The 26,599-nt window shown below is 42.0% G+C and overlaps 1 protein-coding gene across 1 annotated transcript in view; it reads left to right on the top strand.

Annotated features, from left to right (window-relative positions):
- LOC117506762 (guanine nucleotide-binding protein G(i) subunit alpha-2) overlaps positions 1 to 26,599 on the top strand; it is a 243,715-nt gene that overhangs the window by 117,441 nt on the left and 99,675 nt on the right. The window contains exons 3-4 of the mRNA XM_034166349.1: positions 3,474 to 3,615; positions 20,684 to 20,844. Of these exons, the coding sequence (XP_034022240.1) occupies positions 3,474 to 3,615; positions 20,684 to 20,844 (303 nt within the window). The remainder of the gene's footprint in view (positions 1 to 3,473; positions 3,616 to 20,683; positions 20,845 to 26,599) is intronic.

The raw sequence follows: 26,599 nt of genomic DNA, 5'->3' as shown, positions 1-26,599 counted from the left end.
AGAAGAATGAATGTGTCAGGTTTCTGTTCCACTCTCTCTGTCACATATTTTGTGAGCTGATGTAGATGTTTCAGCGTCCTGACATGTAGTTGGCAAACCAGCTAATCAGTGGGACAAAATAACACACTACCACACCTACTCCTGATTAATGGTATCATGATTTATGACCATTAGACAATGGTCATGTTCTATCTTTTGTGTTTCTTGTTAATGTCTTTGCTTACAGCACAGGAACAGTAATGAGTTTTTGAATGCAGGATGTTGTAATACTCATGCACCATTCAGAGTGCATTCACGTGGAGGACCCTAAATGGCCTAATTATTCACATTCCTTTGGGCGAGGCAGGAATTGAATGTATTTTTTATGAGCTTGAAGCAGGAACACTTTGCTGGTTGAAGCTGTGTTATTAACACATACAGGCTTGCACATAAATCAGCCTGCAAGTTAGAAGCACAGCACTGGTCGAGTGCGCAGCCGTGCACATCAACAAAGTGTGGATCAAGCATTAAAAAATTCCGCTTGGTATTGTTGGTTGTTAAATTATGGCATTAGTTTCACCATTATTTGCACCAACACAGTTTTGTGTTAGAATGAGTGTTGGGAAATTTTAGTTAATTCTGTTGGCATGCTGATGAAGTCTGGAAGGGTTTGAAAAAAATACATTCAACACACTTAAACCCCCTGTGTTTGTTATTAGCTACAAAAATCAATGGACAAACCCTCTGTGACATCACACGTTTTCTGAAGAGTGGGTTTGAAGGTCAATGGGTTGGCTCTAGATTTGAGCACCTTGTCAGTGCCTGACGCTTAACTCCTGACCAGCTCAAAATGGATAAAGGGGTTGAGTGTAAACCAAACCAGCAGGAATTTTTGTCTAGTTACATTGTCACAGTGAAGTTATGCATGCACAAATGGCCTCGAGAGAGCTGCTGCTGACTGGCTGCAGTTTACTCTGTTCCTGGTTCAGCATTGTCCATCTAAATAAGTCAGTTTAATTTATTTGATTTATATAGCACCAAATCACAACAACACTGCCTCAAGGTGCTTCACGCAAGTAAGGTTTAACCTTGCCAACTCCACTGAGCAAGCACACAGGTGACGGTGGTAAGGAAGAACTCCCTCTGGCATTTTTGAGGACGAAACCTCAAGTAGACCAGACTCAAAGGGGTGACCCACTGCTTTGGCCATTCTGACTGCATTCTAAAGGCAACTTGACACTTGCAAAAATTTGATCTCCACACTGGCACCCAATCTGGCGTGCCAGCGGGTAACTTCATTGTAAATTGTTGTAAACTGTGCGTGAATTGTGTGCAGCTGTGTGAAAGTACGCAAAGAAAACTTTGAAATGTTCAAAACGTCTGGCACGCATTAATTTTGTGAACTGGTCATGGACATTGCCCAACCTATTCGAAAACACTGCGTGCCACTACGTGTCAATGTGTCTCTTTTCCTTAGTGCAGCACAAGACGAGATGTTACCTTTAGAATAAACATAATTTTACAGATACATTATAAAACTCATAAGAAGGAATGAACATGCAACTGTTTTACTAATCCATTACAATATATATATTATAATAATTACCTATGAGATGGTTCCAAATGTGTTCTCTGTCACACAGGGTGAAAGTAAGGGCCCCTTCACACATAGTGTGAATACGTACAACTCCAGGGTGACTCACGGCAGTAGAGCTCATATGAGTGCACCACGAAACATCGCGCCGACAGGCAGGCATGCACGATGCCGGTGCGACGGTTCGTGCACGCAGGAACACAGATGTGTAACCACATCGCGCAGCTGCTGTGAAGAAAAAATAAATGAAAAATAAAAAAATACTTGCTGCGACAGTTCCGTGTACACGGGAACATAGCAGCTTTTCACAGCAGCTGTGCGATGTGGTTGAAAATAAAAAAATAAAAGTTACATGCCACCCACTTGAATTGAACTCGCGCCTTCCAAAAGCTCTGATTTCCAGACAGAAACTTTACCACTGAGTTACCGTCGCTGTCCTGTGAAAGCTACGGGAAACTGCCTGATATCAGAAAGGACGTGGACATATTTTAAAAACAAAATAAAACCACAAACCATACAAAAACACTGCATTTATCAAGCGGCAATACAAATATGAACTGTCTATTCCTCTGTAGATGACCCATGGTCACTGACGTACAGTCATGAAATGACATGAATGAGAGGCAGTGTGCTGTGATCATGTCCACATCTACTGCGCGTGTCAAGCGCTCCACGCGCATGTCCTGCCAGTGTGCCGCAGGACTTGCACAGCATCACGTTGAACAGAGCTCAAGTGGGTGACGTGACAGTCAGATCACCCCTGTGGTTTGATCTAATGGTCCATTTCATCTGGAGCAGCCTGTCAATCGGTTGCAGTGAGTGAGTGCACGCATACTGCAGCCCGTCGCCAAGCGATATTTGTTTTTATTTATGTCCACGTGATGACAGCAAGCAGACACACGCGTGTCACAGTGGCCAGTTGTTAGTCCATGTCCGTCCGAACACAGTGCGTGTTGTCCAGCTGGGATGTCCAGTTTGACAGATCTCCACAGCTGCTTCTGTCGACGGCAACACCTCCTGCCAGTTCAGCGCACTCACCAAAGCCACACTCGTGGGCACTTAGACAGATTTTCACTGCCAGCACGAAAGCAATTGTTTGCTGACTGTTGTCGTGTTAATAGTGTGAATGGCCACACATTTTCTAAGTGCCATGCGAGCGGTGTTTGATGTTCATGTGTGTCACCTGGAATTTGGCCGTGAGAGGGATCGATGGGTTTGCAGAGCGCACTCTCTGTCTTTCAGCCCCTGGTGTGTGCAAATAGATGTAGCAACAGGTGTACGAGGCAGCTACGATTTTACACATTTTGCACACGATTCCTGCTTCATGCGCACTTTATGCGCAAATTGACCAAATTCACACTATGTGCGATGGGCCCTAAGGTTTGATTCTTGCAGAAAGTGTGCCACTCAAAAAAGCAGCATGTTAAATATTAAAGACATTGCAGGCTACTGTAGCCTACTACAAATGGTAACATTTGTCTAGCACACGAAAATCTCCTTCAACACATCTCAGATGGCATATTCTGTTGATTATTTTCATGTATTCATCAAATTTACATTTATTTTGGAGAACATTTCTCTGAAATAAAGACAGGAAAATCCAGACTGAGATGCAGAGACCCTTCCACTTGGGTTTTTCAAAGTTAAAACTTGTGAAAACATGCCTCAGATCCACCTGAGGCTAGGAGGGCAAGGCATTGATATATATATATAGTATCCAATTGTATAGCAGCATGCAGGGTAAGAAGCACACAGAAGATCAAAAGTGAAAAGTAAAGCGATGTACTTTGTGTTGCAAATGTACATGAAATAATAATTGCTACAAAAAATAACCTCTACTGTAAACAATTTTAAAGCATGATAAAAATGTTTTAATTTTTTTTGTTTTTTGATATTTCAGGATCATCCATGAAGATGGTTACTCAGAAGATGAGTGCAAGCAGTACCGAGCAGTGGTTTATAGTAATACCATCCAGTCCATTATGGCTATTGTTAAAGCTATGGCCAGTCTCAAGATCGATTACAGCAACCCCGGCAGAGCGGTAAGAGATGTGTGCGCACACACACGGGCCATTTTACTTACACTACAGTAAAGTGTTTCTTTAGAGACTCACTCCTGTATAACAGCATGCCTAAACCTAAACATGCCTCAAACAAAACTTATAAGATAATACTTTATTATCAGATCAGATCCGAAATTTGTGTTACGTATTCAGTAGCTCCGTTACAACACAATACATAAACAACAAATAAGACACAGATATTTCACAAACAAACAATCCATAACCCCCGTTTTGACCCCGTATTGAATGTTTAACTTTTCAGATACCATCTTTTATATTCATTTATTAGCTATAAGACTTTTACAGTGACACAGCTTTTGTGTTATCAGCCGCTTCCTGGAGAAACAAAGCATCAGAGTCACTCGATGACTTCAAACAGCAGACAAACCTCTTTATTTTGTGTAATGCCACTTGTGGATTCAACATTTGTTTTAGCATTGCAGCCCAGTGTATTATCACTACTACTACTTCTTGTCGCTTTCATCCACCCGAAATCCTACCACTGATGTCACAAGATTAGTCACAGTCTACACTCAGTAACATGTGAGTAGGAGTTTAATTGTCCGTAGCTCCACAGTGGCCACACAGCAGCGTGTTTTGGTGATGCGTCCCAGTGCCTTTTACCATCTCATGGATGACTCACAGCACATTACCGATTATCCCCTGGCGACCTAAAGCCACACCACCAGGACATCTTGTGCATCATATTTTTCACCACGGACTGTGTAGTTCTTTGTCATCATTGTCCAACACAGTTTTAAACTTTTAACTGCTGTTGTTTGGGAACTCTGTTGCTACAGTGTGAGTGATCTGGAAACTTGAATTATGTACAGTAGTGTTCAGAATAACAGTAGGCTATGTGACTAAAAAGATTAATCCAGGTTTTGAGTATATTTCTTATTGTTACATGGGAAACAAGGTACCAGTAGATTCAGTAATTCCACAATCCAACAAGACCAAGCATTCATGATATGCACACCTTTAGGCTATGAATTGGGCTATTAGTAAAAAAAAAGTAGAAAAGGGGGTGTTCACAATAATAGTAACATGTGCTGTTGATGCTACAAACTCAAAACTATTATGTTCAACTGCTTTTTTAGCAATCCTGTGAATCACTAAACTAGTATTTAGTTGTATAACCACAGTTTTTCATGATTTCTTCACATCTGCGAGGCATTAATTTTGTTGATTTGGAACCAAGATTTTGCTCATTTACTAGTGTGCTTGGGGTCATTGTCTTGTTGAAACACCCATTTCAAGGGCATGTCCTCTTCAGCATAAGGCAACATGACCTCTTCAAGTATTTTGACATATCCAAACTGATCCATGATACCTGGTATGTGATATATAGGCCCAACACCATAGTAGGAGAACATGCCCATATCATGATGCTTGCACCACCATGCTTCACTGTCTTCACTGTGAACTGTGGCTTGAATTCAGAGTTTGGGGGTCGTCTCACAAACTCTGCGGCCCTGGACCCAAAAAGAACAATTTTACTCTCATCAGTCCACAAAATATTCCTCCATTCCTCTTGATGTGTTCTTTGGCAAATTGTAACCTCTCTCTGCACGTCTTTATTTAACAGAGGGACTTGTGGGGGTTCTTACAAATAAATTAGCTTCACACAGGCGTCTTCTAACTGTCACAGCACTTACAGGTAACTCCAGACTGTCTTTGATCATCCTGGAGCTGATCATGGGTGAGCCTTTGCCATTCTGGTTATTCTTCTATCCATTTATGGTTGTTTTCTGTTTTTTTTTTCTTCCCCTCTTTTCTTTTTTTTTTTCTTTCTGTTTTTTGTTTTTTTTTTTTTTTTTTTTTTTTTTTTTTTTGTGTCCATTTTAAAGCATTGGAGATCATTGTAGATGAACAGCCTATCATTTTTTGCACCTGCGTATACGTTTTCCCCTCCTCCAATTATTTTTTAATCAACTACGCTGTTCTTCTGAACAATGTCTTGAACGTCCCATTTTCCTCAGGCTTTCAAAGAGAAAAGCATGTTCAACAGGTGCTGACTTCATCCTTAAATAGGGGACACCTGATTCACACCTGTTTGTTCCACAAAATTGACGAACTCACTGACTGAATGCTACACTACTATTATTGTGAACACCCCCTTTTCTACTTTTTTTTTTACTAATAGCCCAATTTCATAGCCTTAAGAGTGTGCATATCATGAATGCTTGGTCTTGTTGGATTTGCGAGAATCTACTGAATCTATTGGTACCTTGTTTCCCATGTAACAATAAGAAAATACTCAAAACCTGGATTAATCTTTTTGTCACATACACCAACGAAATATAAACGCAACACTTTTGGTTTTGCTCCCATTTTGTATGAGATGAACTCAAAGATCTAAAACTTTTTCCACATAGACAATATCACCATTTCCCTCAAATATTGTTCACAAACCAGTCTAAATCTGTGATAGTGAGCACTTCTCCTTTGCTGAGATAATCCATCCCACCTCACAGGTGTGCCATATCAAGATGCTGATTAGACACCATGATTAGTGCACAGGTGTGCCTTAGACTGCCCACAATAAAAGGCCACTCTGAAAGGTGCAGTTTTATCACACAGCACAATGCACAGATGTCGCAAGATTTGAGGGAGCGTGCAGTTGGCATTGCTGACAGCAGATACGTCAACCAGAGCTGTTGCTCGTGTATTGAATGTTCAGTCTCTACCATAAGCCGTCCCAAAGGCGTTTCAGAGATTTGGCAGTACATCCAACCAGCCTCACAACCGCAGACCCACGTGTAACCACACCAGCCCAGGACCTCCACATCCAGCATGTTCACCCTCCAAGATCGTCTGAGACCAGCCACTCGGACAGCAGCTGAAACAATCGGTTTGCATAACCAAAGAATTTCTGCACAAACTGTCAGAAATCGTCTCAGGGAAGCTCATCTGCATGCTCGTCGTCCTCATCGGGGTCTCGACCTGACTCCAGTTCGTCGTCGTAACCGACTTGAGTGGGCAAATGCCTCAATTCACTGGCGTTTGGCACGTTGGAGAGGTGTTCTCTTCAACTCTATGCAAAGGAAGATGTGTTGCACTGCATGAGGCAAATGGTGGTCACACCAGATACTGACTGGTATCCCCCCCAATAAAACAAAACTGCACCTTTCAGAGTGGCCTTTTATTGTGGGCAGTCTAAGGCACACCTGTGCACTAATCATGGTGTCTAATCAGCATCTTGATATGGCACACTGTGAGGTGGGATGGATTATTCAGCAAAGGAGAAGTGCTCACTATCACAGATTTAGACTGGTTTGTGAACAATATTTGAGGGAAATGGTGATATTGTGTATGTGGAAAAAGTTTTAGATCTTTGAGTTCATCTCATACAAAATGGAAGCAAAACCAAAAGTGTTGCATTTATATTTTGTTGAGTATAGCTCTACTATTATTCTGAACACTACTGTATGTTGAGTTCTGCTCACATGTTTGTGGCAAATCAATATGGGTCCTTAAAAAACAATACATAATGTAGAACATATGAGTTAGATTAAAATACTGCAGACACCACTTCTTACTATACTGAGTATTTTATTGTGCGTGCTTTTTATCTTTTGTTTCAATAAAATTAAAATATTGTGGCATGATAAGATGCATCTGTTCCATTTTGGAATGCAGACAGTTTTGTCATTTATTATTAGGTGCAGCATATTATTTTGTGTTATATTGTGTCCTCTTTATGTGCATGTTATTACAGCTGAGCCTGTTAACCCACGCACGCGTAAGTCATGATTCAGCTTTACTCAAAGGCAAGTTGTGATCCTGAAAATTTACACTACCTATAAAATCTATTTTGATCTGACCGTTTTGGGAGGGCTCGTCGTGCGTACGATTCTGGACGATGATTTCTTCTTCCTCCTTCGGCTGCTGGCAGGCCAGCGATGATTGTGGACGATTCTGTGCGGAAGATTCCTGATGATTCAAAGTTTTTGAATGCAACTCTTTAGATGCTTACTGCTGGTTCAGATTGGGCAATCATCGCTGACTGCAGCAGCGGAGGAGGAAAAGAAGATTCTGAACCCACTTCAGATGAAGAAATCATCACCATCCAGGAAGGAATCAGGCTACAAATGCTTGAAACTATTATAATATGGCAAAGTAAGCTGATTTGAAGTTTTTTTGGTCAACTTAATTAACTCGTGGTTTCAGATAACTTGTGTCCAATTTGCTCAAGTTACTGGGGCTCAGCTGTATGTGTATTCTACACAGTATTTTGATGGACAATAATGCAGGGTCCCCGGTGGCTGAATCAGCAAGTGTAGGATTGTGGTATTGAACTGAACCTGATGCTCTGTGATGAAGATATCATCCTTTTTATATAACGGTTGAGTGGATCCTTGTCATTGATGGTGCTTTGTATGTCATGTGACATGGATTATTCATTCATTTACCGTGGCAAATTTGGTTCCATACATTTTGTACCATTGCACACTGTGAACCCCCACCTACGCACACACTAGTGGTGGTGGTGTTTAGCTAAACATGGCGGAGTTTGTTTTGCTTACGGCAACGATTGAACGAGCTAATTGACTGTGCTAATTCTTGTAACACACACACATAACAGCAAATCCACTACACTGTAAGCCACTGAGGCATGAAGAGCTGTTAGGATGAAAATCTGGACAAATTTTCTGATGCGATTTTTCAATGTATCACGGACTACATCGTCAGAATTATTTTGAACTATCTAGCTGATTTTGCAAGTTGACTGAGAACTGGACTCCTATTTAAGTTTGTGTTGGACTGTTAAGCACCAGTGAGGAACGCCAAAATGTAAGTCCCTTTTCGGTTGCTTATAAATTAAAATAATATCAAATGACAAACATTATTTTAGCTGATATATGAAACAATTAATATTTTTACATTGTTTTCATGGAATGAATGTTTCAGGAGGTGAAAGATGGTACGTTCCATCTTTCACCTTCTGAAATATTCATAACTGTCAGCTGGATGTCAGGAATTCCTGGACACAATGCATGGCTCAAACAAACAGCTCTGGTTTTTAGAAGGCTTTACTGTAGTGGATTGCAGAGTAGGCAGTCAAAGAAAAGCAGCAGTACAAAAATCATCAGGCAAAAAGGCGTAGTCATAGCAGCTGGCTGGAGGTCAGGTACACACAAGGAGGCAGGTACAGAGCTGAAATGAAGGCACAAGACACAACAAACTGGTGAGGAACTAACACACCCAGTGAGCTTATATAACCCCAGGTGATAATCAGCAAATCAGAAACAGGTGTGCATGGAAAGCACCAGAACAAGAAAAAGTGGATCTGCATGTTGATTGGGCAAAAATTTTCACGGCCGATGCCAATTCCTGATGGAACTCCACATTACGTAGAGAAATATGGCAAGGGCGGGGTTTGAACCGGGAACCTTCCGCAGTGAAGCCAAGCACACTACCCACTTGTCCACCACCCCTGCTTCAAGGATATCATACTTTACTGATAATTTGAAACTGTGTTGTATCTAAAAACCAGATAAGATAGCTGCAGACAAATCCGGATCTCCCCCCCCCACAGGCCTTAACAAATAAACTGCTCCCCCCATTCACATCATTGTTTATCTGTCTTTTTGTGATCACCGAGACCAAAATAACATTTTTTTCTTTGAAATCAATAAATATAACACTGTTTCACAAAAATACTAGATGAGTCTGTATAGATTTAGATCAGTCCTCCTCTGGATTTCAATTAAACTATAACACAAATACAACTGTGATAGGTGTTTGAGGTTTTAAGCAGTATAAGTGTGGGATCACTTAATTCCCAGTGTTCATTTGATATGTATGTTCTGTTCTGCTGAGCCTCTTTGTTCTGCTCCACGTTGCAGTGATGGAAGAAGATGGATGTTTAAAAAAGAGCAGACAGGCTGCTGTGGGGAGTCATTGAATTTATTCAGAACTGCTGGCATGGCACGTTTTAACATCTCTAGAACTTGGCCAGATTTTCTACATCATCAGCAAAACACCATAAAATTAATTTGTTGTTTTGAAAGCTAATATCCATTAAAGAACGTTTGATAGGTGGTCTGTCATCTTTAATCTGCTGAATTTTGTTTCATATAATTTGTGTGTTCTTTTTTTAATCTACATGAACCCTATATACCTTGTCTTGACAGTCATTGGTACACAGTGAAGAGCATGTGCAAGTCCACTTGCAAGATGGAGGCGCGCTTTGGACGCAGCACCCGGTGCTTCTCATTTCTTTTATGTGTGGAAGTCTGTTAGGGCCCCTTCACACATAGTATGAATAAGTACAAATCAAGGCGAATCACGGCGGAACAGCTCGTATGAGCGAACCACGAAAACATTGAGCTGACGGGCAGGCGTGAACGATCCCGCTGCGATGGTTTCGTCCCCGCGACGGTGTTGTGCAGGAGCATGCACAAAACCAGAGGAACTCTGGATGACCTGTGAGGTCAGACGCTGCTGAAGGAGAGGAATTCGTCCTTCAGGTCTGGTGACGCGGTCCTCTACGGCACAATCCGCAATGATACTCTTTTTTAGACCCTTAATCTACCTGTTTATATTTTTACATACATGCACTGTAAAGCCCAGTCACACATAGCAAGAAAGTGCAGGAACCAGCCCGAAACGGTAAATATTGCCATAATTGGATGCAGTCGGAAGGGAAAGAGGCGTGGTCAGCAGTGTCAGAACACATCAAAACTACCTTGTCCACACCTACACGATGGCATCCACAGCATATGTAGACAACAGGTAGATGACACAGACTGCCGTCAGACGGCCTTAAAAGGCACTGAAGACTGCTGATGTCCAAATGTCTGGATGGCAAACACTGACTGGAGTGGGAGGGAGCACTGTGTTCCTTCCTTGGCACTGTCCCTGCCAGGACTGGACACCAGAGTACAACCAATGTATGGACCGGACCCATGCGTCAGAACTGGCATGGTGCGTTCACTCACTCCGTCGTGCAATCCACATCTGCGCTTATCCTCCAGTTCCCATCGCTACTGACCTCACGTGCGTGTGCGTAGAGTAGGTGCTGGAGTGATGACATGATTGCTGTGTGTGTTTGTTCATAATGGCTGAATGAACAGCTATGTGTGCGCGCACGCATGCGGCACACATGCGTCCGTTGTCAGCTACTGGACACTGTTGACAGGTGGGCCATGCTGTCCCATGCGTCAAACGCAGCCTTTCCAGGGAACTTAATTTCTTTTATGTTGGGGAAAGTGTAGTGACACGGACCCACAACAGGGGGCGCAAATGAACGGTCAATAGATGAGCCAAAAGGTAACAATTAATGTTGTGAATGTGCACAACAAATATACAGACAATCTCAGAATCTGATAGCAGTCAATACACAAAGGTGACGTGTGGGCAGGCTCGAGGATAGAAGACGTCTGTCCTGAGAAGAGCCGGAACACACGAGTTCCGCCGCCACCGAACCTGGTGAATACTGGAGCCGCCATGTCCCGAATTCCCAGGTGATCACCGTCCCCGACTGTCCGGATCTGGTACTGGCTGGCACCCAGTAACAAAAACAGTCATAAGGTGGAAAGTCACCTCACCTCTAATCACACACTCGTGCAGCTCCTGTTCTAACCACTTATCTGGTTGGAGTGGTGAAGCGAAGCCGTCGCGGACCACACTTTACGCCAATCTCACAGATAAGGACACACCAACAGGAAAACGCTGCAAAGAAGAGTTTAGACTAACAATACAGTCTCAGAATAGCAGAGAATATTACCTTCACAGTTAGATGATATCTCGGCAACGAGGTGGAGATGACGTCCGGTCTTTATGGAGTGAGATGATGTAGTGTAGATGGGTGACAGCTGTCAAGAGATAATGAGTGACAGCTTCACCCCCCGGCTGTGTCCGTGGCGGCAGCGCCCTCTCGTGCCTGAAGCCCGCACTTCAGGCAGGGCGCCCTCTGGTGGTGGCCAGCAGTACCTCCTCTTCTGGCGGCCCACACAACATTGTATTTGTGTTTTGGTTCACTTCAGCAGCACAACACAACTCTGGACACCGTAATGGTTGGACTGTCACATGGGATTTATTTTTGCGTGGTTGATTACAACACACAGCAGCTGGGTGAGAGGATTTTAACCACAGGCTGCGGTCCCAGTGCCACATCCACCCTGCACTGTGAAACACTCATGGACTGTTGTTGGAGGTGAGATTCATGTTTATTAATGCTGTCATGGCCTGGCACAACAGTTCCACGTCATATCTCCTAAAAGGTGATTTTATATTACAGCGGTGAGATCCATTCAGCTCCGAGCCTGATGCGTGCAATGGTCCGTTACTGCGCATGAGACCACAGAGAGGTGCAGCTGCCCATGTTATATACAGATACGATGGAGACAATAGTTCACATTATTTAAGTCACCCATGGGAAGGAATGGACGAATATCTGTACTGTAAGTTCTATTGTGGATATAACAGCAACTCCTTTGTGCTGGCGCACCCGAGGGGTTGGGGGTGTGGGGGGACATTGGAGATGGACATTATTATACATGGCACATGCAGGTCATACTGGCAGGCTTTGCCGTGCCAGATCCATCTCGAGGTTCCCTCATACGTGCTCAAATTGTTTCGGATCCTATTTTTCCACCATCAGAATATGTAAATTGCGGTCAGAAGGTGCTCAGATTGCACATGGACTGCCGTCGGATAGGTGTCCCATCTCAAAGGTGCACAGAGGGTTTTGAACATGTGTAACACACTCGGGGCCTCCAGACAGTTGGGCTCAACTGTATTTACTCTCACAGATGGCTGTCAGAATGTTTTTGAACTGCAACTCAACAATTTTTGGATGTGGGCCGAATCGTCATTCTGACGCCATTCGGCCTCATTCTGGCTATGTGTGATGGGGGTATAAAGACGGCATCCTAATTTCATTGTACAATGTCACATTGTTACAATGACAATAAGATTTCTGATTCTGATTCTGACTATGGCTGTCAAAATAACACCTTAATTTAGATTAATTACAACACCCAAAACATAATAAAAAAAATCTAAATTAATCGCACTTTGATCCATTTTTATGTCACTGACTGGGTCAGTAAATAAAGGGTGTTTTTGGGAGCAGTAACTGTTTTGTATGGCTGTGCCTTTGGACATTTTTTAAACAACAAACACTAGACCAGAATATATATATGTTTTGTAGCACCAAGGAAAGATAATGCTATTAGGACATCCACAGTGCAAGGATTAGATTTATGTTGTTCTCTAAAGTGAGGAATAAAACAGTTTGCTCTGCGACACACATCTAGGTCATATGTCATCTTGAAGTATATCTCAGGGAATTTTATCTCTCGTGTTCATTTGTAATTTCACCTCAGTTTGTAAGAGTTTTGGCATTCACAAGATGTGCTCAATATGTGCACCTCCCTTTGTTAACATTTTGAACAAACTTCTTTACAATCCTCCATATTGTCTTTCTCTCTGGAGCTTTTCAAACTGCAAAATGACGTTGATATTGTTGTTGGATTTGCACAATTGATCGAGATTCTAAGTGGCATCCTCATTGGTTCAGTCTCAAACTACATCAGAAGAAATTCCTCACATATATCTTGACATTTGAAAAAAAAGAATTCATATTAACCGTTGCAGAATTACAGTCAAATGATTATGTGGCACTGTTTTTGGGATAACGTGTACTTTGCACAAATCATTTACTTTTATCTGTGATTATGTTTGCACTCATTACACACTGAACAAAATAGGAATGCAACACTTTTGTTTTTGTTCCCATTTTTTGTGAGCTGAACTCAAAGATCTAAAACATTTTCTATATACGCAAAATACCTATTTCTCTCAAATATTGTTCACAAATCTGTCTAAATCTGTGTTAGTGAGCACAGCCAAGATAATCCTCATCCCACCACACAGTTGTAGCATATCAAGATGATTATTAGACAGCATGATTATTGCACAGGTGTGCCTTAGGCTGGCCACAGTAAAAGGCCATATGTGTGTGTGTGTGTGTGTGTAAATAATCAGTATGAGCCCTAATTAACACTTGCAAATAACAGACCACATAAGAAAGAATACAACTTTAGACACAAGCAGAGGGACACACCCAAGACACCCTGCTAGCAGCAACCCAAAACAAGCTGTGGATAATCATCAGGCTTTAAACAAGCTGTCATGTTGACGTCAGTGTGTAAAGGTCAGTCGGTGCAGTTTCAGTGTGAAGCAAATGCATGTGTCAGTAATGTGTAATAGATGGATTGAATGCTCTGCTGTGCACATTAGGGCAGCGTGCATGCTTTATGTTTTTCTGTCTCTCTCTCTGTTAAACGGCTGTCAGACTCCTACACATGATACTGTGTGGACTGGCCTGCAAACCCATGCAAGCAGAACTGCTGTAGAAATAAATCCAGACATCATCTATTGATGCGTGATCCATACACATGCATAAAAGCACATATAACTAAAAGTGTACACGTTAGTTACATCTGCTTGAGTGAGCAAGATTTGCATTGCCAAAGAGGACAAAAGCATCACACGCTGTGACTCAGACTCACTGTGGAATGATTGATTGTACTCCAACATTTCAGTGCAAAAAAGTCCTCATATCTGATGTTATGTCCAAAAGAACATCACTGGAATAACACTAATTACCACATGTTATAGGTTGGAGCCAGAGGCAACAGAGAACAGTGGTTCATGAAGGTTAAGACTCCTACTCACTGTTGATTGAGGCTAAAAATATTGTCTGTAGTGTATTGCAAAATAAAAATATCCCTCGCAGATTTCATGAAGCCTCAGGCTGGTTTCTCATATTAACAGAAAAGGCTTTTTTTTATCACATGCAACAGATGAACAGCAAATCGTCATGTTTGGGAATGTGGTTCCAGTGAATGATCATATTATTAACTGTTTACCTTTTCTGTGAGTCAGTCAACTCAACTTTATTGGTCAATTCTGCAATGCATGCACAGACATATTGGGCATTGAAGTTCCGTTACTCTCAGTATCCCAGACAATACAGAGTAATACAAACACAACAGTGGAATATAAAATGAATATACGGTGTAAATACGATAGACAGTAGAATGTGGTCAGTGAGGTACCTTGTGGTAGCACAAATTTAAAGTGCACGTCATGCATAAGCAGTCCTTGGAGATATGTTCAGTGTCTGTGAGGTGGCACGAGGGGGGTCAGGATCCAGAGTTTGTGTGTGAGGGGGGCAACAGAGGAAATGGGGGAAGAGCAGGGAGGGAGTTTAGTGCTGTTGAGTGCCGTTCCTGTAGTTCCTATCTCATTGTTGCTGATGAGACCCACCACGGTTGTGTTGTCCGTGAACTTGATGAGGAGGTTGGTGTTGTGCATTGGTGTGCAGTCATGGGTAAGCAAGGTGAAGAGGAGGGGGCTCAGGACACATCCCTGAGGGGCTCCCGTGTTCAAGGTGATGACGCTGGATGTGTTGCTGCGCCGAACCTGCACTGCCTCTGGTCTCCCTGTCAGGAAGTCTAGCAGCCAGTTGCACAGTGAGGTGTTCAGTCCCAGCCGGTTCAGAGTGACGATCAGCTGTTGGGGGATGATTGTATTGAATGCTGAGCTGAAGTCAGTGAACAGCATTCTGACATATGAGTCTTTATTGTCCAGATGTGTTAGAGCTGGGTGCACGGCAGTGGCAATGGGATCCTTGGTCGAGCGATTGGACTGATATGTGAACTGGAAGGGGTCCGGGGTGGGGGTGAGGTGCAGACTTAATGTGCTCCATGTCCATGACTAGCTGTTTGAAGCACTACATGAGGATGGGGGTGAGTCCAACTGGTCGGTAGTCACTGAAGCCAGAGGATGAGGACTTCTTTGGAACCGGGATGATAGTGGTGGCCTTGAGGCACACACACACACACACACACACACACACACACACACACACACACACACACACACACACACACACACACACACACACACACACACACACACACACACACACATCTTAATATTGTTTAACTTTGTGTGGAAAAAAATGCCAAGAACATTAGGTAGTAAAAATAAATAATTGAAAAAAAAATCACAGTTTGATCATAAGTTGTGTTGAGTATGACAACTCTTGTTCATGCATACTTAATAGTTCATCATTTCCTACTACATTGAATCTCAATTCTGAGGCTGTTCTGTAAATATTAATTCATACACTTAAGAATATTCATGTTCTGAGTTCATAAAAAACACTTCTTCTGTAATAGTTCTCTTACTTTTGTGATCAAAAATGTTGATTTGAATCTCAGTTCTGAGGCTGTTCTGTAAATAGTTATCAAATAAACAATAAATATAGCAACTTCTGATCAATCCATATCAATTTCAGACTTAAAATAATGTACTGATTTAAGCCCCATCCATTTCAGATTAAACCACATCCACTTTCGGTTTAGGCCCCGCCCACTATAAGTACAGATACGGATACAGATCATTTAGATGGTTGAACAGATACAGATAGTGGTGTACCCGCTCATCCCTACGTTCAGCTCATTCAGCTGAGAGGTGGAGTTGTCACAGGTGTGAATCTCTGCTGTCACTGAAGCGGTGAGCTACAGTATCTCCTGGAGTACTGCCTCTTAGCCTCTCTGATGCTAACAGGTTGACCCTTGTTGTTCTCAGGCCGACCTGGTCTCCTGCTTTGAACGCAGCATTCCGAGCCTTCAGAAGCCTGTAGACCTGTCCCGTCAGCCACAGCTTCTGATTGGTACTCCTGGACTTAGATGGTGGATTTGTGGGAGGCAGCTTGCTTGAACACCTCCGAGTCTGTGGTGTTAAAGCAGTCCTGAAGTGCCTCTGCAGACCTCTCCGCCCACACTCGTACTTCTTTCCAGGCCAGCAGGAGGCGCTGTGCATGTGATAATCAATAGGCCTCACTCCCCGGACAGCCAAAGGATACTCTGGCCACTCAGGCCAGAACCGACTAGTCAGATCAGCCGCCTCTCATGCCAAAGATTGTGAGTTTGTGTCCTGAGGTTTACAACACCAGACGTGTCGTAAACCTCTGAATGAATTCAAAATCCATTTTTATGACCATCACATGGGGAAATGTTCAACCACCATCTCCCTCCTGCTGTGTTTGTAGGTTATATTTAGGGTATCCAGTGAATTTTTTTTGCACGCTGACAAAAACAGTGGCTCCCTAGTCAGACTGTGTTCGCTTCAGTCAAACTAAAGAATTGTTGAAAAGAGCCGGATCGGTCGCAGACATTACACCACTGAGGTAGAGTAACAGGAGCAGTAACACTGCTGATGACTGAGGGGAAGCGGTGGGTATAAATGGAGACTATAACTAGTAGAGGAAGTGCAGGTGTGTGTCGTGAAGCAGGTGAGAACGACAGACTTCAGAAATGACAAATAGTGTGAATACTGACATGAACAAGATATAAAAAAAAATCAGTTGCAATTATAAACCATCAAAGATACATTTTTTTTCCCCCTTCTTTGAAGCACTGTTGTGAGGTCACAAACCTCAGCAGACTGAACTCGTATCTGGCTCTAAATAAACATTAGGTTGTGATTAATCTCCAGCAAGAATGAGGTAAATAAGCATCAGTGAGCTGGAAAAAAAACGCACATATTAAAAACATGAAACGGCCACAAGAAGACTGTCGATCCACCACTCGACAGGATAAGAAGACACCGGAATGAATTTCTGTGTGAAGAATCAATCATAATTTGATGCAACGTCTTTCATTCTGAATTATTCATAATGATGACCAAAAAAAGAGAAAAAAAACCCTGTCCCATCCTGCAGCCCGATGCTGTGTGTGTGTGTGTGTGTGTTTGCACAATGTCCTTCAATTGGATCGTCTCCTTTTTTCCCTCATTTTCAGTCAGAGATGACTGAAAATGAGAGTGGCTAATAAAAACGTGCATCTATTTCATTTGCTTCTTTTGTGTTACACAGCTGTAGATATTTTACACACAGCTATTCCACAGAGGAGCTTCTGTGCATGCGATATATGCAGGATCTCAGATCTGCTGCTATGCTGACGCATACAGATACACACACACACGCACATGACACACACAACACTGCTGCAAGAGCCGGCCAGAATGGAGATTAATTATACCTTTTTGCATTTTGATTTTTTTTTTTTTTTTTTACATGACTCATTCAAAATGGTGTTTTGAGAAGATTTATTCATTTCATGCTCCCAGTGATGCTGAGAAATGAGAATTCTGGGAAGAAAATCAGCAATCAACAGATAGTTGATCCACAGTTACTGCAGTAATCTATTTTATATAAAGCGTAAATAGATCCTTGTCATTTGATTGGTGGCATATATGTCATGTGATATGGATTATTCATACCATTTGCCATTGTGTTCCATTTAGCATGCAGTTTTGGTTCTATGTATTTTGTGCTCACAAGCAGAAATAGCACCTATCTTTAGAGGTGGGTGATGCCGGGAATTTTCGTATTGATCTGATACCAAGTAAAAACAGGCCCAGTATTGCCGATATTGATGCCGATACTGATACTTTTTCCTATTTAAGCTTCATAGATCCAAAGGATCCAAAAGACCTAGGATAGAATTTCTCCAAATATTGTACATGACAACAAAATACTTTATTATCACAATCAACATTTTTGTTAAAAAAAAATATCACTCAACACAACTTAGAACAAAATCTCCTGAGGTAGAGGGCTGACAAACCACAATACAAGGGTGCGCTGCTCCGTGTTGTGTGACACAGCGCAGCGCTGCTCTTACAGACAGAAAGTAGACTTTGATGAATCTGCATGCGCAGCAGTCAGTGCGTGTAGGAGAGAAAAAAGCTTGAGTATTGATCTTTTTATATGAGGATCGTTCAATATCAATACCAGCGTTGGTATTGATATTATCGATATTAGGATCGATCCGCCCACCTCTACCTATCTTAAAACCAAACATGGCGGGGTTTGTTTTATTGACTGTGCTTATTCTTGTAACACACATAAAAACAGAAAATAAATCCAGTACACCATAAACCATCTCGAGACATTTGCAGTATTTGCTGGAACGTCTCTACTTGAAGACGGAGAGGAACAGTAGTAGCCATTAAACCAGTAGCGAGCAGTATTTCTGGTATTTATATTTGTGTATATATTTGCAAATTGTGTTTTACTTTCACTTTTTATACTCTGTGTGCTTCTTACCCTGTGTGCTGCTGTACCATGCTGCTGGAACCTCAATTTCCCCGAGAGAGTCTTCCCAAGAGATTAATAAAGTTCTGTCTAATCTAATCTAAGTACAAGCGCCGTCGGATTAAGAGCTCGACATTTTTCGCTGGACTGAGGAAAGCAGACAGCAGTCTGTACACAAAGAAGTCAATACACGGCATCAGGTACATACTACATCATCAGGATTGTTATGACTTGTACTTCCTTGGCAGTAGTTCACGGCCATGGCTTGCATAAATAAATATCACTTATTTAGAATGAAGTGCTCAAATAATCAGAGGTAGCAGACTTGATTGCAGCTGCACTGCAGCATTGATTATTTGTGCAGGTAGTGTGTATTTGCTGTGTCACGTCCACTCAGTCAAACAGAGGATGTCATGTTAACCAGTGTTTATAGATTCTAAATAATTTGCAGTTTTGTTGCATTCTGTTATGTTTAAAAAGTGGGTGACACCATAAAATGTGCACAATTAATCACGAAAAATTATGAAATGTTGATATTTTAAAAAATCCTGAACAATAATAGTTGATGATGAGTGCGCAGGTGAAGGATAAACAACAGCTGTCTGAAGCCTGCGCTCTATTTCAGGCCTTAGCCGCGGCCATATTGTTGCTACGTCATCCCCAGAATGACTCCTGCTGATTCAAGCCCAAATCAATTGTAAACACGGTGGAGGTCGAGCTGTTTTCAGGCGAGTTTGTTTTTCTACTGTGGAGCTTTTTTTTTTTTTTTTTTTGACTGCATTTATATAGCGCTTTTCCATCTTGATCATTTGTGAAGTTGAAATTTGAAGTCTATGTTTTCTTCTTGCAGTTATTCCGGTGTAACAGTATATCTTACTCCCCTGGATATCTTACCCCTAGACAACATCTGATATACATCCAGTGACGTATATCAGATGGAATTTGATAAAAATAAAATAATAATATTAATAATAAAAATAAAAAAGATGGCACTGTGAAAAAGCTCAATATAACGACCTCCTTAACTGGAGTAGCTAATCAAAAAGAATGCTTAATAATTTGTGATGAAAAAAATGTAAAGACAATGAATAATGTCACTAATCACTAATGAATAATGTCTGATTTTATGTTTGTAAATGATGAACTAGTATTGATCAACTTTTATTGAATGGTTTATAGAGAATTAAAATATCATTTATAAATGTTTTATAAAGACATTACGTATTTTGTTATTAATAATTATTAAGCCATCTATTTATGTTCTTACCAATGAGTGGCTAATAAAAAAGAACGCTTTATAAATGTTTAACAAGTAGTTATTTAAACATTTACTTACACTTTATAAATGCTTTACTAATGCTTTATAGCGTGCAGTTAATATAAAGTGTTACCGGAACATGTTAAAAAAGTAGCTCGATAGGACTAATATTAAGGGAGATATAGACCAAAACGTATGACATTAATCCTCTTCAGCCCAGGCAAAATTATAATCTTTTTATACACATTTTACAAACTTCATGTCTTGACAGTACCATGGCTCCTATTTTGACTTAAATGGGATTAGTCGGTAATTCATGCAGATACAGTTTGTTTACAGTACGTTCTGTGATGAATGAAATCATCGGTCTTATCAGACGGTTTCACCGTGCAGCAAAGTACAGAAGAGTTGGGAGGGAGAGGATTAATACATGTGGTATCGAAATCGTAGTGGTTCCCAGATAGTATCGGTACCACTGGCACTGAGTTCGTGTGGTTCTGAGGTCTCTAGACACCTTTAATAATCTAAGGTAATGCATACTAACTTGGGCCTAACTTGGGGAACAAATTATTTATTGTGGTGCCTTGTCAAGCCCCTGGGCTGCAAGTTTGAAATCCCTTCAATTATTAAGGGGAATGTGTTTGACCTATCGCCCTCTGCAGGATGATGCGCAGCAGCTCTTTGCCCTGTCTGCGGCTGCAGAAGAGCAGGGCATTCTCTCCGACGACCTGGCCAATGTCATCAGGCGATTGTGGGCTGACGTCGGCATACAGAGCTGCTTTGCACGGTCGCGAGAGTACCAGCTGAACGACTCAGCAGCATAGTGAGTTCTTATCTGTGCGCAACATAATACACACTATTGTTTCCAAAAATCAGTAACCTGCTCCTGTGTTCATGGATGATAAAATTTATAATTGTGCTTATTCTGTATTTGCAAATGTTCATTTTGTCTTGATTGATGCCGTCTATACTCAGTCACTTTATCTTGTAAGTCAATATGCATTCTGCTCCTGCTTGCACGTAATTCTGTTCCACCAATTTAAATGGAAATTCCTGCCTGAGTGAGGAACCGCACAGCCACACATGAAACATGCTCTGTTTGACAGACAGATTTCAAGAAAGTCGCAACATTTCACTGCATTGTTTACAAAAAACCCCATGAAACAATGAGTATAAGTGGGAAAAAGTTAGTTTGTTCATCATGTGACTGATGGTGTTTATCTTATATAAGGTTTAATCAGTGCAGCTTAATATTACTGCTATTAGGGATGGTGCACTGCTCCACGGTGTTGTGACAGAGTTAATGGTGCAGTCCTTTTAGCTGTATACCGCTCTCATATGTGGTGCAGTGAAAATGCCTTCCATCACCTCCTCAGGGAGCTATAAGAGACTGAAAACATAGTTCACTAACTTCCATTTTGTGATTATTGCTTCCTTTTTTTACTTTAATTCTGCAATATTGTAACCTGCTGAGCCAAGAACATAAGATTCTCAAGGGATGATGAGAAAAATGAGTTTATCACAAGTAAGGAGACCATGAAACCTGTGACAATAAAAGCAGAGTGAGTGTCTCCTGTCATGATAGTCATATTTGAATAAATGATCTTACTCCTATTGTTTTGTGTGACTGAAGTGATCTTTGCTTTTGAGCTTGGTCATTGGTAGTTTTATATGCAATTGGGTGTTCCAGTTAGGGCCCCTTCACACATAGTGCAAATTTAGTTGATTTGCGCATAAAGTGCACATGAAGCAGGAATTGTGTGCAAAACGTGTAAAGTCGTAGTTGCCTCTAATGCCTCATACACCTGTTGCTACGTCTGTTGCACACACCAATGGCTGAACAACAGAGTATGCACAGTGCGAGCACATCGAACCCTCTCGCGGCAGGTGTCAGCCAAATTCCAGGTGACACGCACGAACATCTAACACCGCTTGCATGAAACTTAGAAAATGTGTGGCCATTTGCACTATTAACATGACAACAGTCAGCAGACAACCACTGTCATGCTGGCAGTGAAATTTGTCTACGTGCCCCACGAGTGTTTCTTTGGTCTGTGCGCTGAACTGACCGAAGGTGTGGCCGCCGACAGAAGTGGTTGTGGAGATCTGTCGTTCTGGACATCCCAGCTGGACAACACGTACTGTGTTTGGACGGACATGGACTAAGAACTGCCCACTGTGACGTGCATGTGTCTGCTTGCTGTCATTATGTGGATATAAATAAAAACATAGCACGCTGCAGCCCATTGGCAGGTTGCCCCCAGATTGAAACGGACTATCAGATCATAACACGCAGCAGGCATTCTGACTGTCACGTCACCCACGTGAGTGCTGTTCCACATGACGCGGTGTCAGTGCGGCGTACCAGCAGGACACATGCGCGGGCCGGGTGGTGTTCCTGCATGCACGAACCGTCGCACCGGCATTGTGCACGCCTGCCCGTCGGCACAATGTTTCGTGGTGCGTTCATACCAGCTGTTTTGATGGGAGTTGCCCTGAGTTGTACATATTCGCATTATGTGTGAAGGGGCCCTTAGCTTTGCATTCTTCCAAACTTCGAATGTGTTTTTTTTGTGTGAAGTCCAATGTGTGTGGAAGTGTCCAGTGATTGTCTTATTCAAATGTCCTTGTGTTGTTATTTTGTGGTACAGATTACAGTTTCAACCTTTTGCAGGTGATGCTGTATAGCTTCAAAAGACCATATATATTATGCCATGGCAAACAGGAAAATAAGAGAATATGGAAATTACATCTTGAGAATATTGAGCTGGGAATATGGATTGAACCTTGAGAATATTAAATGGAAACTTGAGAATATAGATTGAATCTTGAGAATACTACAACCCCAATTCCATTGAAGTTAGAACGTGTAAAGTGTAAATAAAAACAGAATACAGTGATTTGCAAATCCTCTTCAACCTATATTCAACTGAATACACCACAAAGACAAGATATTTAATGTTCAAACTGATACAATTTATTGTTTTTGTGCAAATATTTGCTCTTTTTGAAATGGATGCCTGCAACATGTTTCAAAAAAGCTGGGACGGTGGTATATTTACCACTGTGTTACATCACCTTTCCTTCTAACAACACAGTGTTTGGCAACTGAGGACACTAATTGTTGAAGCTTTGTAGGTACAACTTCAGTTGTTCAACAGTCCAGGGTGTTGTGAAAGTGTAGGAACACGGACCCACAACAGGGGGCGCAAATGAACGGACAATGGAGTAAGTCAAAATAACAACGCTTTACTGTTGTGAATGTGCACAACGAATACAACCAATCACGGAAATGAACAACAGTCAATTCACAAAAGTGTCGTGTGGGCAGGCTCGAAGATAGGAGACGCCTCTCCAAGGTAAGACCGGAACCACACGGCTTCCTCCGCCACAGGACCCCGGGAATACTGGAGCCGCCAAGTCCCGAACTCCCAGGTGGCCACTGCCTCCGCGTGTCGGACCTGGTACTGCTGGCGAGGAACAAAGAACAGTTAGATGGGGGCGCGTTTGCACCCAGGACTCCGAACAGCAGGGAAGTTACCTCCACCTCTCGTTGGAACAGTAATCCACAAACTAGCACAATCCAAAAAGATACACTCCGTTAGCTTCGATACGTTACCTCTCCGGTAGAAACGATATCTCGGCAATGAGGTGGAGGTGCCCTCCTGCTGATATACCCCACTGATGATTGCCGTCAGCTGTCTCAGGTGATGGGTGACAGCTGTCACCGTAGCTGCTCCCGTGAGGCGGCGGCGCCCTCTGGTGCCTGGAGCCTGCACTCCAGGCAGGGCGCCCTCTGGTGGTGGTGGGCCAGCAGTACCTCCTCTTCAGCGGCCCACACAACACAGGGTCTCCATTGTCGTATTTTGAAATTCATAATGCGCCACACATTTTCAATGGGCAACAAGTCTGGACTGCAAACAGGCCTGTCTAGTACCTGAACTCTTTTACTACTAAGCCATGCTGTTGTAGCACCTGCAGAATGTGCCTTGGCATTGTGTTGCTGAAATAAGCAGGGACGTCCCTGAAAAAGATGCTGATTGGATGGTAGCATGTGTTGCTCCAAAACCTGGATGTATCTTTCAACATTGATGGTACCATCACATCACAGATGTGTAAGTTGCCCATGCCATGGGCACTAACACACCCCATACCATCACAGATGTTGGCTTTTGAACTTTGCGCTGGTAACAATCTGGATGGTCTCTTTCTTCTTTTGTCCGGAGGACACGACGTCCATGATTTCCAAAAACAATTTGAAATGTGGACTCATCAGACCACAGCACACTTTTCCACTTTTCATCTGTCCATTTCAAATGAGCTTGGGCCCAGAGAAGCCCGTGGCGTTTCTGGATGTTGTTGATGTGTGACTTTCGCTTTGCATGGCAGAGTTGTAACTTGCACTTGTAGATGTAGCGGCAAGCTGTGTTAACTGACAATGGTTTTCTGAAGTGTTCCTGAGCCCACGTGGTAAGATCCTTTACACAATGATGTCTGTTTTTAATGCAGTGCCGCCTGAGCGATCAAAGGTCACTAGCATTCAATGTTGGTTTTCGGCCTTGTCGCTTACGTGTGGAAAGTTATCCAGATTCTCTGAATCTTCTGATTATATTATGGACTGTAGATGATGAAATCCCTAAATTCCTTGCAGTCGAATGTTGAGAAACTGTTCTTAAACTGTTGTACTATTTTTTCACGCAGTTGTGCACAAAGTGGTGATCTTTGCCCCATCTTTGCTTGTGAATGGCTGAGCCTTTTGGGGATGCTCCTTTTATACCCAATCATGACACTAACCTGTTTCCAATTAACCTGTTCACCCATGGAATGTTCCAAACAGGTGTTCTTTGAGCATTGATGCCCCTGTCCCAGCTTTTTTGAAATGTGTTGCAGGCATCCATTTCAAAATGAGCAGATATTTGCACAAAACAATAAAGTTTATCAATTTGAACATTAAATATCTTGTCTTTGTGGTGTATTCAGTTGAATATAGGTTGAAGAGGATTTGCAAATCATTGTATTCTGTTTTTATTTACATTTCACACGTCACAATTTCATTGGAATGGGGGTTGTAAATGGAAACTTGAGAATATATATTGAACCTTGAGAATATTGAATCAAAGCCTGAGACTATTGATTGGAAACCTTGAGAATATGGAATGAAACTTGACAGTATTGAATGGAAGCCTGAGAATATGGATTGAACCTTGATAATATCGAATGGAAGCCTGAGAATACTTAATGAACCTTGACAATATTCCATATTCCGAGGCTTCCATCCAATATTCTCAGGCTTCTGTTCAATACTCCCAAGGCTCAATCCATTCTCGAGATTTAATTCACATATTCTCATGCTTTCCTGTTTGGCATGCATCCATCCATCCATCCATCCATCCATCCATCCATCCATCTATCTATCTATCTATCTATCTACAGCTGCGGTTTTGCAAGTTCTCCCTCTTAGAAATCGTGGAGGGGTCTGAAATTTTCATCTTAGGTGCATGTCCACTGTGAGAGACATAATCTAAAAAAAGAAATTCCAGAAATCACAATGTATGATTTTATAATAATTTATTTGTATGTTACTGCTGAAAATAAGTATTTTGACACCTGTGAAAATCAGTGTTATTTGGTACAGTAGCCTTTGTTTGCAATTACAGAGGTCAAACGTTTCCTGTAGTTTTTCACCAGGTTTGCACACACTGCAGCAGGGATTTTGGTCCACTCCTCCATACTGATCTTCTCCAAATCTTTCAGGTTTGGAGTTTCAGCTCCCTTCAAAGATTTTCTATTGAGTTCAGGTCTGGAGACTGGCCAGGCCACTCCAGGACCTTGAAATGCTTCTTACGGAGCCCCTCCTTAGTTGCCCTGGCTGTGTGTTTGGGGTCATTGTCATGCTGGAAGACCCAGCCATGACCCATCTTCAATGCTCTTACTGAGGGAAGGAGGTTGTTTGCAAAAATCTCGCAATACATGATCCATCCATCCTCCCTTCAATACGGTGCAGTCGTCCTGTCCCCTTTGCAGAAGAGCACCCCCAGAGTATGATGTTGCCACCCCCATGCTTCATGGTTGGGATGGTTTTCTTGGGGTTGTTCTCATCCTCTAAACATGGTAAGTGGAGTTGATTCCAAAAAGCTCTATTCTGGTCTCATCTGACCACATGACCTTCTCCCATGCCTCCTCTGGATCATCCAAATGGTCACTGGTGAACTTCAAACGGGCCTGGACATGTGGTGCCTTGAGCAGGGGGACCTTGCTGTCCTGCAGGATTTTTTTTTGCCAAATATATTTATTAAAGTTTTGCAGATTTATATACAAGGTGAACAAACTGTAATAACAACTGAACAGTAAAGAACCCCCAAACGTTCCTGTCAAGTATACAAAACAAATAAACAAACAAAGCGACAGAAATCAAATAACATACACACATAAAAAAGAGAAAAAGGAAAAAGAAAGAAAAAAAAGGGACCAACATTGTTACACTGCTACACATTTTTTCTGCAAACAGAAACCACTCTATCGTCTGTAAGCAAAGGAGAACTGGTGACCAAAAAAAAAAAAAAAAAAAAATTTCCTTT

Source organism: Thalassophryne amazonica, chromosome 3 (genome assembly GCF_902500255.1).
Source record: "Thalassophryne amazonica chromosome 3, fThaAma1.1, whole genome shotgun sequence".
NCBI lineage: Eukaryota > Metazoa > Chordata > Actinopteri > Batrachoidiformes > Batrachoididae > Thalassophryne > Thalassophryne amazonica.
This window is presented reverse-complemented; position numbering and strand designations above follow the sequence as displayed.